At 45.4% G+C, this 17503-nt stretch overlaps 1 protein-coding gene across 2 annotated transcripts in view; it reads left to right on the top strand.

The window, feature by feature from the left end:
- ints6l (integrator complex subunit 6 like) overlaps nt 1–10565 on the top strand; it is a 28817-nt gene extending 18252 nt beyond the window's left edge. Inside the window, exons 9-18 of one of the 2 annotated variants that reach the window (XM_042325918.1) lie at nt 161–293; nt 1890–1984; nt 2114–2224; nt 2512–2727; nt 2922–3048; nt 4110–4252; nt 4378–4615; nt 5024–5428; nt 5776–5869; nt 8403–10565. In XM_042325918.1, the coding sequence (XP_042181852.1) occupies nt 161–293; nt 1890–1984; nt 2114–2224; nt 2512–2727; nt 2922–3048; nt 4110–4252; nt 4378–4615; nt 5024–5428; nt 5776–5869; nt 8403–8511 (1671 nt within the window). In that variant the 3' untranslated portion in view covers nt 8512–10565. The remainder of the gene's footprint in view (nt 1–160; nt 294–1889; nt 1985–2113; nt 2225–2511; nt 2728–2921; nt 3049–4109; nt 4253–4377; nt 4616–5023; nt 5429–5775; nt 5870–8402) is intronic. The other variant, XM_042325919.1, reaches the window with a different exon arrangement.
- The last annotated feature ends 6938 nt before the right edge of the window (nt 10566–17503 follow it).

Genomic DNA, 17503 nt, shown 5'->3' with positions numbered 1-17503 from the left:
TTTCTCTACCCTCCTCACTGCCCCCCCTGTCTCTCTGTCTTCCTGTTTCTCCCCTCTCGCTGTGTCCCCTCCCCTCTCTCTGTCTCTCTCTCTGTCTGTCTCTCTCTCACTCTCTTGCTGTCTCCCCCAATTCTCTCTCTCTCTGTCTCTTTCCCTACAGGTCTTTGTGAACAGTAGTGGAAAGCACAGTGACCTAGCCCAGCCCTTTGGCTACCTGAAGGCCAGCACCACTCTCTCCTGTGTCAACCTCTTCGTCATGCCTTACAACTACCCAGTTGTTTTGCCACTCCTTGGTAAGAGAGATTGTGGATGTCTTCTATGCTGAAGCTGTAACAGTCATACATTAACGACATTTGTGGGGTGTTTCTGTTACATGTATTTGAAATAGGTATTTAAATTACTTTTGAGTATTTTGTCATTTGTGTTTGGAGGCCTGAGTACCTGACTAAAATCATCCATGTATTTGGAAGGCCTGAGTACCTGACCAAAATCCCCATGTATTTGGAAGGCCTGAGGTTCTGACCAAAATCACCATGTATTTGGAAGGCCTGAGTACCTGACCAAAATCCCCATGTATTTGGAAGGCCTGAGGTTCTGACCAAATTCACCATGTATTTGGAAGGCCTGAGTACCTAACTAAAATCCTCATGTATTTGGAAGGCCGGAGTACCTGACTAAAATCCCCATGTATTTGGAAGGCCTGAGAACCTGATTAAAATCCCCATGTATTTGGAAGGCCTGAGTACCTGACCAAAATCCCCATGTATTTGGAAGGCCTGAGAACCTAACTAAAATCCTCATGTATTTGGAAGGCCTGAGTACCTGATTAAAATCCCCATGTATTTGGAAGGCCTGAGTACCTTACTAAAATCCCCATGTATTTGAACGGCCTGAGAACCTGACCAAAATCCCCATGTATTTGGAAGGCCTGAGTACCTGACCAAAATCCCCATGTATTTGGAAGGCCTGAGGTTCTGACCAAAATCACCATGTATTTGGAAGGCCTGAGTACCTGACCAAAATTACCATGTTTTTGGAAGGCCTGAGTACCTGACTAAAATCCCCATGTATTTGGAAGGCCTGAGACCTGACCCAACTCCCCATGTATTTGGAAGGCCTGAGTACCTGACTAAAATCACCATATATTTGGAAGGCCTGAGTACCTGACCAAAATCACCATGTATATGGAAGGCCTGAGTACCTGACCAGAATTACCATGTATTTGGAAGGCCTGAGTACCTGACCAAAATCACAATGTATTTGTAAGAACATACTTCGGAGAATGGTATTTTGTATTTTCAAAATATATTATAATGCTTCAGAATTTTGATACCCCATATTACCCCAAATTTGCTGCATTTGTTTAAGAAATGTTAGGTCACTATCGTGTTGCCCTGAGAGGTGTTGGTGGAGGAGGAGTGAGGATAATGCCGTGAATATGGTCCCAAAGGTGGAAGTGAACTCTTGTTTTTTGATATTGCCATACTATCACTACACTCTGTCATTTGGGAAGTGAGTCCTGTACCTCAACTTTATATCAAACCCCTTTATGCCTCCATCTGCACCTCTGATTACGTGATACTCATGGTAAGGTATGGAATCTCATTTCTGACACCAATGCAGTGTATGTTGAGTAATAGGGGCCACAAAGTTCTGAAGACTAACAATATATGAACTCGGCTATTGGTACTGTTCGTGTAAGCCGAAGGTCACAGGTTGTTTTATGACTTATTTAAGGCTGCTACGTGCAAATGTATGTATTTCAATTAAATAAATAAAAAATACCCAGTTTTGTGTAGATTATTTTGATACATTGGTCTTAAGGTTATTTTGTATTTTGTCTCGGGTCTTTTTCCTCTTCCCAACCCCCAACCCTGCTGTCTTCACAGATGACCTGTTTAAAGTGCACAAACTGAAGCCAAACCTAAAGTGGCGGCAGGCCTTTGAGATCTACCTGAAGACCATGCCTCCTTACTTTCTCTTGGTAATGTACTGTTCTTGGTCAATGTCATATATGTAAATATATATTTGTATCCATATGTGCTTTATGTATTTCATGTTTGTTTGATGGTGATGCACTTTCTCTATGGGCTCTCTCTGTGTTTCCATACAGCCATTGAAGAAGGCACTGCGAATGATGGGAGCGCCCAACCTCATCTCCGACAACATGGACTGTGGCCTCAGCTACAGTGTCATCTCCTACCTAAAGAAGCTTAGCCAGCAGGTGGTGCTTCCCTTCACCTGGGCAGCATCCCAAATGGCACCCTATTCTCTATGTAGTGCACTACTTTGACCAGGGCTCAAAGTAGTACACTATATAGGGAATAGGGTGCCATTTGGGACGCACACCTAGACTTAGTATATATCTATAGATTTCAAAGTTTGTACAACGTGATACGTGTTTAACTTACAAGGGTCACTTATGTAGGTCTGAATACACTTTAGGAGCACACCCAGCTGGTGTGAATTAGTGAATAAAGAACCTGTCTTTGTCTCTTTCTCTGTCTGCAGGCAAAGATGGAGTCGGATCGCCTGATCGTGTCTGTAGGGAAGAAGGCTCCCCAAGAGACTGGGATAAAGGTGAAGAACCACTCCAACACCCTGTCCCTGGCCCACCGCAAAGACTTCAAGCAGCTGCTGCAGGGTATCACTGGAGAGATGTCCCTCCGCCTTGCAGACATCAACTTCAAGGAGTTTGCCGGCTTTCAGATTGCACTGCTCAACAAGGTACAGAACTGGCAGGGTGAAACGCTGAGATGCCTGAGAGGATAACTGTATCCCAAATGGCACCCTATGCCATATATAGTGCACAACTTTTGACCAGAGCCCAGTGAATAGGGTTCCATTTGGGATGCAGACGATGTTCCTAGATTGAAGTGGCAGACAGGGTTTCTGTATCTCATTACTTCCGATCTCTTCAGGATCTAAAGCCTCAGGCGTATCGAAACGCCTATGACATCCCAAGGAGGAACCTTCTGGATCAGCTGACACGGATGCGCTCCAACCTTCTGAGGACTACTCAGAAACTTATCAGAGGACAAGATGAAGGTAGGCAGGCTTGAAAGCTGCTTAACCCCCTAGAGTCGGTTGATGCACTGGTGCGTCAATCTAAGTTACATAACAAAAAAATCCCCATCAAAATCCATCAGTGTAAGCGAGAGATATCAGTTTTTTTGCATTGGATGCTTCTCAATCCACCGCATCTGCCCGCCAGTGTCGCACTTCTGCATCCGTGGTGAAAGGTGACAGAGCTAGAGCGGTGTTTGTCAGACCATGAGACATCCTGAAAATCAGTTTTTTTTGTGTAATCGTCTGTAGTGTCCGAATGGTTTGACCTACAAAACTTTTACTCTACGGCCCCACCAAGTGTCAGGAGACTTGTCGGTACCGACGATGTGCCACCTTCTGTCAGGTAGCGTCCGAAACATTTGGACTACAAACCCCATTGTGGAAAGGGGAGATTCTCATGAACATGATGGTGTTCTCTGATTTTGCTCTACGACCCCCACACGTGTCATGGGACTTGTCTGAAATAAACCGGTACCGTTTAAAAAAAAGAAATGGAAGTATGAAGGTAGTTTTGTTCCAACCCAAAAAAAGGGCTTAAATATGTGAACAAAATATATATATATATATATATATCTCCTAGATTTAGGACAGACACTTCAAAACCTTGTTTCTTATGATTCATTTTGTGACTGTCTTTTTGAAATTAATGAATGTGTTATTCAATGTGTTTCTATGGGCTATAGTAGTAAAGGCAAACATCTATATTTTATCAAAACATTGTTTTATATTATTATTTATACCTAAAGAGGTCCTAAAATTCAAAATCAAACAGCTAAATGATCCATAGTAAAATTCCATATGTCAGCTTAGTGCCCCCTTCCCCAAAGGCTTAGAATCTAAAGAATGAATCATCAGTTATATTATTCTTGTCAGTCTATTGACTACAGTATGAAAAGATTATGTAAGAAGTGGAAAAATGTCACATGAACTGTTGATACTAGCCATCCTAAGAATGTTTTTAATGAATACAACAATTGGGCTTTTATGCTGATTGAAATTAAATGAATTTGTTTTGACATTGACTATGTGCTGGTTGTTAGACTACCTTCACAGTATACCCATGGTTCAGATGGGCAACTATCAGGAGTATCTAAAGATGATGCCGTCTCCTCTGAGAGAGATCGACCCTGACCAACCCAAACGCCTGCACACCTTCGGCAACCCATTCAAACAGGACAAGAAGGTACAAACATACACACACACACGGCAGAGATCAGCAAAAACAACAGTGATAATAGTATGACATCATAATTATTGTTTGCAAGTCTTTTGCCTACAACCCCTTGGTTTCTTTGTTCTTGATCCCAGGGGATGATGATTGATGAGGCAGATGAGTTTGTAACGGGTCCCCAAAGCAAGAAGAGAGGTGTTACTGGGGACCCCAACTCGGGGGCTGCTCTGAAGAGAAGGCGGAGCATGTCCCCTTTACTGCGTCGGCCCCAGACTCCACCAATCATCACCAACCATGTAGTGGGGAAGGGGTCCAATGGGAACGGGGTCCAGGGCCAGCCTGGCATCAAGCCCATCCCACTGCACAAAGGTAGGGGTGAGTTGCTGAGGCTTCTGGCCTGACTGTCTCTCTGACGCCGACTGACTGGATCCCTCCGAGACCATCAACACTTCCTCTTCTCTCAACTCCCAGAGAAATTCCCTTCCATCCTGACTGAGACTTAAACATTTGTTTTTGTTTAAATAATGTTTTTAATGATATGTAGTATGCTCATGGATTTCAGTTTGTATTGATTGCTATATGAGTGTAATAGAACTGGACACATACAGTATGGAAATGGCGGATCTCATTCTACTGAAAGTGTTAGTTAGTGGTCAGGAAATGACATGCAGACATAAAACTTTAACAACAATATTAAATGGATCTTCATTTAAGACAGTTTCCCTGGTGTGGGTGTTCATCATCTTGATAATGTCATGAAATGTGCTCTTCTGCCCCCCACAGGAGCAGAGGGGAACAGCATGCTGGGCACAGAGAATAACGGGGAGGGGGGTGTGGGGCCTGAATCAGGGGACGGCTGGCCTGGAGTGGTGGTGGACGGTGTGGGAGGGGGCACAAATGCACTCATCCTGGAGGAGAGAGAGAATGAGAGGCCTGGGATGTGTGCGGGGGACAGTGGGGAGGACAGTGGCGTGGAGGAGGACAGGTTAGGGGAGGGTGGCCTGGATGAGCGGCCCCCCTCAGAGAGACAGCAGCAAAGCTGTGAGGGGGACCAGGAGGGAGAGCTGGAGGGAGATGAAAATGGAGCAGACCAAGCTGAGCCTGAGGCGGTCACCATAGCCCCACTAGATGGCAGCAATGCTGAGCTGCGCACACGGGTCATCAAGGAGGTCCGCAAACCTGGCCGCAGTGAGTAGTGATACACATACTACTGTCCCAACGCTGTCGTGTGCAGTGCATTTCTGTCCAGATCACACTTAGAAGAGTACTGAGTCGTGATACACATGCTACTTAGAAGAGTACTGAGTCGTGATACACATACTACTTAGAAGAGTACTGAGTCGTGATACACATACTACTTAGAAGAGTACTGAGTCGTGATACACATACTACTTAGAAGAGTACTGAGTCGTGTCCCAAACGGCACCCTATTCCCTTTATAGTGTAGGGATCTGGACAAAACTAGAAAAGTCCCTTATCTCCCATCTGCTGGACCACCTCCACTGATCCCTGACTGTGCCTGTCCTTGTTCCCAGACTATGAGACCATATTCAGGCTGCTGGAGGAGGTGAAGGGGTCTGTGACGGTCCAGAGGTACTTCATCCATCACGCGATCAAGGAGGCTGCCAGGTGAGACCCACTGTCTGTTTGTCTGTCTGTCTGTTCACACCAGACTACCCACAGTACAGACTGACACACCATCTGTCTGTTTACACCAGACTACCCACAGTACAGACTGACACACCATCTGTCTGTTTACACCAGACTACCCACAGTACAGACTGACACACCATCTGTCTGTTTACACCAGACTACCCACAGTACAGACTGACACACCATCTGTCTGTTTACACCAGACTACCCACAGTACAGACTGACACACCATCTGTCTGTTTACACCAGACTACCCACAGTACAGACTGACCCACCATCTGTCTGTTTACACCAGACTACCCACAGTACAGACTGACACACCATCTGTCTGTTTACACCAGACTACCCACAGTACAGACGGACAAACCACCTGTCTGTTTACACCAGACTACCCACAGTACAGACTGACACACCATCTGTCTGTTTACACCAGACTACCCACAGTACAGACTGACACACCATCTGTCTGTTTACCCCGTACTACCCACAGTACAGGCTGACACACCATCTGTCTGTTTACACCAGACTACCCACAGTACAGACAGACACACCATCTGTCTGTTTACACCAGACTACCCACAGTACAGACTGACACACCATCTGTCTGTTTACACCAGACTACCCACAGTACAGACAGACACACCATCTGTCTGTTTACACCAGACTACCCACAGTACAGACTGACAAACCATCTGTCTGTTTACATCAGACTACCCACAGTACAGACTGACCCACCATCTGTCTGTTTACACCAGACTACCCACAGTACAGACTGACACACCATCTGTCTGTTTACACCAGACTACCCACAGTACAGACTGACCCACCATCTGTCTGTTTACATCAGACTACCCACAGTACAGACTGACACACCATCTGTCTGTTTACACCAGACTACCCACAGTACAGACTGACACACCATCTGTCTGTTTACACCAGACTACCCACAGTACAGACTGACACACCATCTGTCTGTTTACACCAGACTACCCACAGTACAGACAGACACACCATCTGTCTGTTTACACCAGACTACCCACAGTACAGACTGACACACCATCTGTCTGTTTACACCAGACTACCCACAGTACAGACTGACAAACCATCTGTCTGTTTACACCAGACTACCCACAGTACAGACTGACCCACCATCTGTCTGTTTACACCAGACTACCCACAGTACAGACTGACCCACCATCTGTCTGTTTACATCAGACTACCCACTGTACAGACTGACCCACCATCTGTCTGTTTACACCAGACTACCCACAGTACAGACTGACCCACCATCTGTCTGTTTACACCAGACTACCCACAGTACAGACTGACACACCATCTGTCTGTTTACACCAGACTACCCACAGTACAGACTGACCCACCATCTGTCTGTTTATACCAGACTACCCACAGTACAGACTGACACACCATCTGTCTGTTTACACCAGACTACCCACAGTACAGACTGACACACCATCTGTCTGTTTACACCAGACTACCCACAGTACAGACTGACACACCATCTGTCTGTTTACACCAGACTACCCACAGTACAGACTGACAAACCATCTGTCTGTTTACACCAGACTACCCACAGTACAGACTGACCCACCATCTGTCTGTTTACACCAGACTACCCACAGTACAGACTGACCCACCATCTGTCTGTTTACACCAGACTACCCACAGTACAGACTGACCCACCATCTGTCTGTTTACACCAGACTACCCACAGTACAGACTGACAAACCATCTGTCTGTTTACACCAGACTACCCACAGTACAGACTGACCCACCATCTGTCTGTTTACATCAGACTACCCACTGTACAGACTGACCCACCATCTGTCTGTTTACACCAGACTACCCACAGTACAGACTGACCTACCATCTGTCTGTTTACACCAGACTACCCACAGTACAGACTGACACACCATCTGTCTGTTTACACCAGACTACCCACAGTACAGACTGAGAACAATGAAAACAACACAGTATAACTAAGCTCCACTGTGTAGGAGAATATTGCTGCAATCTTGCTTTCATCATTCATTCATTATATTAATTTTCAGCAAGGGTGGTTACATCGGTCTGTATGATATTTGGAAATACAAAAACTAAGTTAAGAAATGCAATAAAAAATGCAACTTAAGATAAGGACACTGTTCTTGATCAGAAAGCATAGTAATTCTTCATTTGAAAGCATAGTAAGCTACTTACTTCACTGCTGTTACCCATTTAGAGCTCTAACTGCGATTCCTCCCCAGGTTTAGTGCTGTCAGTACACTGTACACTGCAGATATAAATTGTTGGCCATAAATACATTGCAGTCATTATTCTGCTTCGTCAAAGCAGTCGTTGCATCCGTTCGTATAACACCTCCACTGCAATGCAGTTGCAAACCTCATGGCCTCTGTTTCCTTCCATTTTTCATCTGTTCTTTTTTCTTTCCATCCCTTTTCCCCCTATCTCTTTCTCTCTCTTTCTCTCTCTCTCTTTCCTCTCCTCCCAGGTTTAAGAAGCGGGTGCTGATCCAGCAGTTGGAGACAGCTCTGGAGTTGATTGAGGAGAAGGAGCTGCAGCTCCCTGCTGTCCGCCTCAACAACGACCATGGTAGATAGTGAAGAAGTGGCCTGCAGGGGTCCCTGCTCAGAATCACAAAGATATGTACAGGAACAGGGTACTCTCCTTCACAAGACATGGACAGGAACAGGGTACTCTCCTTAACAAGACATGGACAGGAACAGGGTACTCTCCTTAACAAGACATGGACAGGAACAGGGTACTCTCCTTAACAAGACATGGACAGGAACAGGGTACTCTCCTTAACAAGACATGGACAGGAACAGGGTACTCTCCTTAATAAGACATGACTTACACATGGTCCAACAACACCCCATAGGATGTAAAGTTGAAAGAAGGAGGCAATAGAGGAGACGACAGAGGGCTGAGATCCCTCCCTATCTATGTGTTGTGACATTGTGCCTCAACAGCACTCACACATGGAGATGGAAGGGTCAGGGGTTATAATTCAGGAGGGAGGAGGAGGGTAGGGCCAGAGCCAGACCAATGTGGAGATAAGTTAAGAGACTCTGGATGTAATCCACTCCAATAGTGACTGATGCCATTGCTGACCATATGGCTAATTCAGTTTGTCCACAGACATTGATTAATTCACACACACCATAGACTTAGATAGACATCACATCATTGTATCTGTCTCTTTATGCCGTCTGTGAGAGCATGGGCAGTGCCATTGAGGCCATCTCCATTTTGAAGTAGCCCATTTTCTTATTCTACTACTTCTATGAGTTGGTAAACAAACTGAAAGGGCGCATACTATCCTCTAGAATGTGTTGTTTGAACAGGTATAAAGCCAAGGTTTTGCTCACAAGTGTAATTATTTGGCTTGTCCCTTCATGTGATCCTTCCTGAACCCATAGGAAGTCCCACCCAGTTGACTACTTCAAAATGGTGAAAGTCCTTAATGGCGCTGCCCATGCTCAAACTGGCTTTTGGGCACTAGTTCTCTATATTTCTCTATGACACACACACACACACACACACACACACACACACACACACACACACACACACACACACACACACACACACACACACACACACACACACCTTTTGAATCAGGTCTTAGTGCAGTTCTGATTAGTCATTATAGGACAGGAAGGATTTTTCATGTGAGGCATGTAATAATGGAACTCTTATTACAGCAATTTTCCATGTAGTGTAATTACTAGTAATACTGGTAATGACTATTGACAATACAGCTGTAGGATAACTGTGCTCACATTACAGTTTAGAGCAATAAGGATATCTGCCGACTGATCAGAAGGTTTAACATTAGCCTATTTATGTTTGGCCTAAATATATACATTTGATGTAAGAAACACACTGTGTACTAACTACATAGGCGTTGTGGCTCACATGAGAAATCTGATCTACCTCAAGTCTTCTAGGTGTTGGAGTGCTGTGGGTATTTTGTGCTGCATGGGCCTGCAGGACAATAATACCATGTCAAATCACATACTGACCTAAGATGCCCTCCATGGATCAACTGTCCCAGCATGGGAGCTGTTCTCAAAGCAATAGCACACTTCATGTAGGTTATGTTCAGTAACATGTGGACTTGGTTCAGTAAAACATTGGTGCAGTCACTGAGAGGACGCTAGCTGTTGGGGTCCATCTTGAGGGACTGGAGCCTGGCCTGCTGTCTCCACTCTCTCTCTCCCTGCCTTCTCCTCGGCACTCTAGTGCACTATATACGGAATAGGGTGCCATTTTGGAAGCGCCCCAAGTGTCACAGTCTCCCCATTGATTCTCCCCTGGAAGAACTGTGTGGTCAACCAAAATCTCTGCTCCCCGTTCGTCGGTCACCTTTTTCTGGACTAGCACAGCTTGGGAACAACCAACCTGTATTTCAGAGAACAAACACAAGCTACCCATTTCTCTTTTGTCTTCCCCCCCAAAGTTTCTTTTTAAAATGAAAGATTGTATTTTATTGTTCATAAATCTAAACTATTTTTGGATGGTGTTCATACCAGAACATAAAAAAAGAGAATATTTTGAGAGTAAAAGTTGTATAAAGGCCATTTTGTTAACTGTTATATATAACATTGAAAATGTACAATTCTTTTTTAAATAAACAAAAAATAAAAGAAACAAATGACTAATGTACTATGAAGTGTATTATTAGAAATGTTGTGCACTTAGTAAGTAAAATTGTGTCATGTACAATTGCTTGTTGGAAATGTCAAATGAGATAACAGTCTAAATGTAGCGCACTTTTAGCATTTAGTGGAATATACTAGAAGTATATACAAGCTCGGTCGTCTGGGTTATCGTTGAGCTTTCAGTCGGGAAAGTTTCTGATTTTAAACCTATACATCTAATCATGTCTACGTCCAAAATGTCATCCTTTTTGTCAAGGGACCATACAGCTCTGGTCTAAAGTATTGCACTATATAGGGAATATGGTGCAATTTGGGATGTTCATGTATTACAGCCTTGACTGAGAGCCCTGAAGTATCAATCTGTAACCTAACTACTGCATCCTGACTCACAGATATAAACTACATGACCAAATGTATGTGGACACCTGCTCCTCAAACATCTCATTCCATAATCATATGGAGTTGGTCTCCCCATTCCTGCTAGAACAGCCTCCACTCTTCTGGGAAGGCTTTCCACTAGATGTTGGAACATTACTGTGGGGACTTGCTTCCATTCAGCCACAAGAGCATTAATGAGGTCAGGCACTGATGTTGGCCGATTAAGCCTGGCTCGCTGTCGACGTTCCCATTCATCCCAAAAGTGTTCAATGGAGTTGAGGTCAGGGCTCTGTGCAGGCCAGTCAAGTTCTTCCACACACCGATCACGACAAACCATTTCTGTATGGACCTCGCTTTGTGCACGGTGGCATTGTCATACGGAAACAGGAAAGGGCCTTCCCCAAACTTCTGCCACAAAGTTGGAAGCACAGAATCGTCTGGAATGTCATTGTATGCTGTAGCGTTAGGAATTCTCAACACTGGAACTAAGGGGCTCAGCCCGAACCATGAAAAACAGCCCCAGACCATTATTCCTCGTCCACCAAACATTACAGTTGGTACTATGCATTTGGTAAGGTAGCGTTCTTCGAGCATCCGCCAAACCGAGATTTGTCCGTTGGACTTCCAGATGGTGAAGTGTGATTCAACACTCCAGTGATCATGTTTCCACTGCTCCAGAGTCCAATGGCAGCGAGCTTTACACAGCTCCAACCGACGCTTGGCTTTGAGCATAGCTTAGGCTTGTGTGCGGCTGCTCAGCAATGGAAACCCATTTTGTGAAGCTCCCGATGAACAGTTATTGTGCTGATGCTGCTTCCAGAGGCAGTTTGGAACTCGGTAGCGCAACAAATCCAAATCAAATGTATTTATATAGCCCTTCGTACATCAGCTGATATCTCAAAGTGCTGTACAGAAACCCAGCCTAAAACCCCGAACAGCAAGCAATGCAGGTGTTGAAGCATGTTGGCTAGGAAAAACTCCCTAGAAAGGCCAAAACCTAGGAAGAAACCTAGAGAAGAACCAGGCTATGAGAGGTGGCCAGTCCTCTTCTGGCTGTGCCGGGTGGAGATTATAACAGAACATGGCCAAGATGTTCAAATGTTCATAAATGACCAGCATGGTCAAATAATAGGTCTGGGACAGGTAACATGTCCGGTGAACAGGTCAGGATTCCATAGCCGCAGGCAGAACAGTTGAAACTAGAGCAGCAGCACGGCCAGGTGGACTGGGGACAGCAAGGAGTCATCATGCCAGGTAGTCCTAGGGCTCAGGTCCTCCGAGAGAGAGAAAGAAAGAGAGAATTAGAGAGAGCATACTTAAATTCACACAGGACACCGGATGAGACAGGAGAAGTACTCCAGATATAACAAACTGACCCTAGCCCCCCGACACATAAACTACTGCAGCATAAATACTGGAGGCTGAGACAGGAGGGGTCAGGAGACACTGTGGCCCCATCCGATGATACCCCCGGACAGGGCCAAACAGGAAGGATATAACCCCACCCACTTTGCCAAAGCACAGCCCCCACACCACTAGAGGGATATCTTCAACCACCAACTTACCATCCTGAGACAAGGCTGAGTATAGCCCACAAAGATCTCCGCCATGGCACAACCCAAGGGGGGGCACCAACCCAGACAGGATGACCACATCAGTGAATCAACCCACTCAGGTGATGCACCCCTTCCAGGGACGGCATGAGAGAGCCCCAGTAAGCCAGTGACTCAGCCCCTGTAATAGGGTTAGAGGCAGAGAATCCCAGTGGAAAGAGGGGAACCAGCCAGGCAGAGACAGCAAGGGCGGTTCGTTGCTCCAGAGCCTTTCCATTCACCTTCCCACTCCTGGGCCAGACTACACTCAATCATATGACCCACTGAAGAGATGAGTCTTCAGTAAAGACTTAAAGGTTGAGACCGAGTTTGCGTCTCTGACATGGGTAGGCAGACCGTTCCATAAAAATTGAGCTCTATAGGAGAAAGCCCTGCCTCCAGCTGTTTGCTTAGAAATTCTAGGGACAATTAGGAGGCCTGCGTCTTGTGACCGTAGCGTACATGTAGGTATGTACGGCGGACCAAATCAGAGAGATAGGTAGGAGCAAGCCCATGTAATGCTTTGTAGGTTAGCAGTAAAACCTTGAAATCAGCCCTTACTTTGACAGGAAGCCAGTGGAGAGAGGCTAGCACTGGAGTAATATGATCAAATTTTTTGGTTCTAGTCAGGATTCTAGCAGCCGTATTTAGCACCAACTGAAGTTTATTTAGTGCTTTATCCGGGTAGCCGGAAAGTAGAGCATTGCAGTAGTCTAACCTAGAAGTAACAAAAGCATGGATGAATTTTTCTGCATCATTTTTGGACAGAAAGTTTCTGATTTTTGCAATGTTACGTAGATGGAAAAAAGCTGTCCTTGAAATTGTCTTGATATGTTCTTCAAAAGAGAGATCAGGGTCCAGAGTAACGCCGAGGTCCTTCACAGTTTTATTTGAGACGACTGTACAACCATTAAGATTAATTGTCAGATTCAACAGAAGATCTCTTTGTTTCTTGGGACCTAGAACCTGCATCTCTGTTTTGTCCGAGTTTAAAAGTAGAAAGTTTGCAGCCATCCACTTCCTTTTGTCTGAAACACATGCTTCTAGCAAGGGCAATTTTGGGGCTTCACCATGTTTCATTGAAATGTACAGCTGTGTGTCATCCGCATAGCAGTGAAAGTTAACATTATGTTTTCAAATGACATCCCCAAGAGGTAAAATATATAGTGAAAACAATAGTGGTCCCAAAACGGAACCTTGAGGAACACCGAAATTTACAGTTGATTTGTCAGAGGACAAACCATTCACAGAGACAAACTGATATCTTTCCGACAGATAAGATCTAAACCAGGCCAGAACTTGTCCGTGTAGACCAATTTGGGTTTCCAATCTCTCCAAAAGAATGTGGTGACCGATGGTATCAAAAGCAGCACTAAGGTCTAGGAGCACGAGGACAGATGCAGAGCCTCGGTCCGATGCCATTAAAATGTCATTTACCACCTTCACAAGTGCCGTCTCAGTTCTATGATGGGGTCTAAAACCAGACTGAAGCATTTCGTATACATTTTTTGTCAGGAAGGCAGTAAGTTGCTGCGCAACAGCCTTTTCTAAAATTTTTGAGAGGAATGGAAGATTCGATATAGGCCGATAGTTTTTTATATTTTCTGGGTCACAAGGTTTGGCTTTTTCAAGAGAGGCTTTATTACTGCCACTTTTAGTGAGTTTGGTACACATCCGGTGGATAGAGAGCCGTTTATTATGTTCAACATCGGAGGGCCAAGCACAGGAAGCAGCTTTTTCAGTAGTTTAGTTGGAATAGGGTCCAGTATGCAGCTTGAAGGTTTAGAGGCCATGATTATTTTCATCATTGTGTCAAGAGATATAGTACTAAAACACTTGAGCGTCTCTCTTGATCCTAGGTCCTGGAAGAGTTGTGCAGACTCAGGACAACTGAGCTTTGAAGGAATACGCAGATTTAAAGAGGAGTCCGTAATTTGCTTTCTAATAATCATAATCTTTTCCTCAAAGAAGTTCATGAATTTATCACTGCTAAAGTGAAAGTCATCCTCTCTTGGGGAATGCTGCTTTTTAGTTAGCTTTGCGACAGTATCAAAAAGGAATTTCGGATCGTTCTTATTTTCCTCAATTAAGTTAGAAAAATAGGATGATCGAGCAGCAGTAAGGGCATCCACCAACAAACTAACATGGTCCAAACACACCAGACAGTCGTGAAGAGGACACAACAAAACCTATTCCCCCTCAGGAGACTGAAAAGATTTGGCATGGGTCCTCAGATCCTCAAAAGGTTTTACAGCTGCAACATCGAAAGCATCCTGACGGGTTGCATCACTGCCTGGTGTGGCAACTGCTCGGCCTCTGACAGCGAGGCACTACAGAGGGTAGTGTGTACGGCCCAGTACATCACCGGGCCAAGCTTCCTGCCATCCAGGACCTCTAATACAGGCGGTGTCAGAGGAAGGCCCTAAAAATGGTCAAAGACTCCAGCTACCCTAGTCATAGACTGTTCTCTCTGCTACCGCACAGCAAGCGGTACCGGAGCAAAAAGTCTAGGTCCAATAGGCTTCTAAACAGCTTCTACCCCCAAGCCATAAGACTCCTGAACAGCAAATTGTTTCCCGGACTATTTGCACCCCCCTCTACGCTGCTGCTACTCTGTTATTATCTATGCATAGTCACTTTAATATCTCTACCTACATGTGTATATTACCTCAATTATCTCGACACCGGTGCCCCCGCACATTGACTCTGTACCAGTACCCCCTGTATATAGTCTCCACATTGACTCTGTACCGTAACACCCTGTATATAGTCTCCACATTGACTCTGTACCAGTATATAGTCTCCCCCTGTATATAGTCTCCACATTGACTCTGTACCGTAACACCCTGTATATAGTCTCCACATTGACTCTGTACCAGTGCCCTGTATATAGTCTCCACATTTGACTCTGTACCAGTGTACCCCCTGTATATAGCCTCCACATTTGACTCTGTACCAGTGCCCCCTGTATATAGTCTCCACATTTGACTCTGTACCAGTGCCCCCTGTATATAGTCTCCACATTTGACTCTGTACCAGTGCCCCCTGTATATAGTCTCCACATTTGACTCTGTACCAGTGCCCCTGTATATGGCCTCCACATTTGACTCTGTACCAGTGCCCCCTGTATATAGTCTCCACATTTGACTCTGTACCAGTGCCCCCTGTATATAGTCTCCACATTTGACTCTGTACCAGTGCCCCCTGTATATATAGCCTCCACATTTGACTCTGTACCAGTGCCCCCTGTATATAGTCTCCACATTGACTCTGTACCAGTGCCCTGTATATAGTCTCCACATTTGACTCTGTACCAGTGCCCCCTGTATATAGCCTCCACATTTGACTCTGTACCAGTGCCCCCTGTATATAGCCTCCACATTTGACTCTGTACCAGTGCCCCCTGTATATAGTCTCCACATTTGACTCTGTACCAGTGCCCTGTATATAGTCTCCACATTTGACTCTGTACCAGTGCCCCCTGTATATAGCCTCCACATTTGACTCTGTACCAGTGCCCCCTGTATATAGCCTCCACATTTGACTCTGTACCAGTGCCCCCTGTATATAGTCTCCACATTTGACTCTGTACCAGTGCCCCCTGTATATAGCCTCCACATTTGACTCTGTACCAGTGCCCCCTGTATATAGTCTCCACATTTGACTCTGTACCAGTGCCCCCTGTATATAGTCTCCACATTTGACTCTGTACCAGTGCCCCCTGTATATAGTCTCCACATTGACTCTGTACCAGTGCCCTGTATATAGTCTCCACATTTGACTCTGTACCAGTGCCCCCTGTATATAGCCTCCACATTTGACTCTGTACCAGTGCCCCCTGTATATAGTCTCCACATTTGACTCTGTACCAGTGCCCCCTGTATATAGCCTCCACATTTGACTCTGTACCAGTGCCCCCTGTATATAGTCTCCACATTTGACTCTGTACCAGTGCCCCCTGTATATAGTCTCCACATTTGACTCTGTACCAGTGCCCCCTGTATATAGCCTCCACATTTGACTCTGTACCAGTGCCCCCTGTATATAGTCTCCACATTTGACTCTGTACCAGTGCCCCCTGTATATAGCCTCCACATTTGACTCTGTACCAGTGCCCCCTGTATATAGTCTCCACATTTGACTCTGTACCAGTGCCCCCTGTATATAGTCTCCACATTTGACTCTGTACCAGTGCCCCCTGTATATAGCCTCCACATTTGACTCTGTACCAGTGCCCCCTGTATATAGTCTCCACATTTGACTCTGTACCAGTGCCCCCCCTGTATATAGCCTCCACATTTGACTCTGTACCAGTGCCCCTGTATATAGCCTCCACATTTGACTCTGTACCAGTGCCCCCTGTATATAGCCTCCACATTTGACTCTGTACCAGTGCCCCCTGTATATAGCCTCCACATTTGACTCTGTACCAGTGCCCCCTGTATATAGTCTCCACATTTGACTCTGTACCAGTGCCCCCTGTATATAGTCTCCACATTTGACTCTGTACCAGTGCCCCCTGTATATAATCTCCACATTTGACTCTGTACCAGTGCCCCCTGTATATAGTCTCCACATTTGACTCTGTACCAGTGCCCCCTGTATATAGTCTCCACATTTGACTCTGTACCAGTGCCCCCTGTATATAGCCTCCACATTTGACTCTGTACCAGTGCCCCCTGTATATAGTCTCCACATTTGACTCTGTACCAGTGCCCCCTGTATATAGCCTCCACATTTGACTCTGTACCAGTGCCCCCTGTATATAGTCTCCACATTTGACTCTGTACCAGTGCCCCCTGTATATAGTCTCCACATTTGACTCTGTACCAGTGCCCCCTGTATATAGCCTCCACATTTGACTCTGTACCAGTGCCCCCTGTATATAGTCTCCACATTTGACTGTACCAGTGCCCCCTGTATATAGCCTCCACATTTGACTCTGTACCAGTGCC

The sequence above is a fragment of the Oncorhynchus tshawytscha genome, linkage group LG08 (assembly GCF_018296145.1).
Source record: "Oncorhynchus tshawytscha isolate Ot180627B linkage group LG08, Otsh_v2.0, whole genome shotgun sequence".
In the NCBI taxonomy this organism is placed as follows: domain Eukaryota; kingdom Metazoa; phylum Chordata; class Actinopteri; order Salmoniformes; family Salmonidae; genus Oncorhynchus; species Oncorhynchus tshawytscha.
The sequence above is the reverse complement of the archived record's forward strand: the minus strand, read 5'-3'. Positions and strand labels throughout refer to the sequence as shown.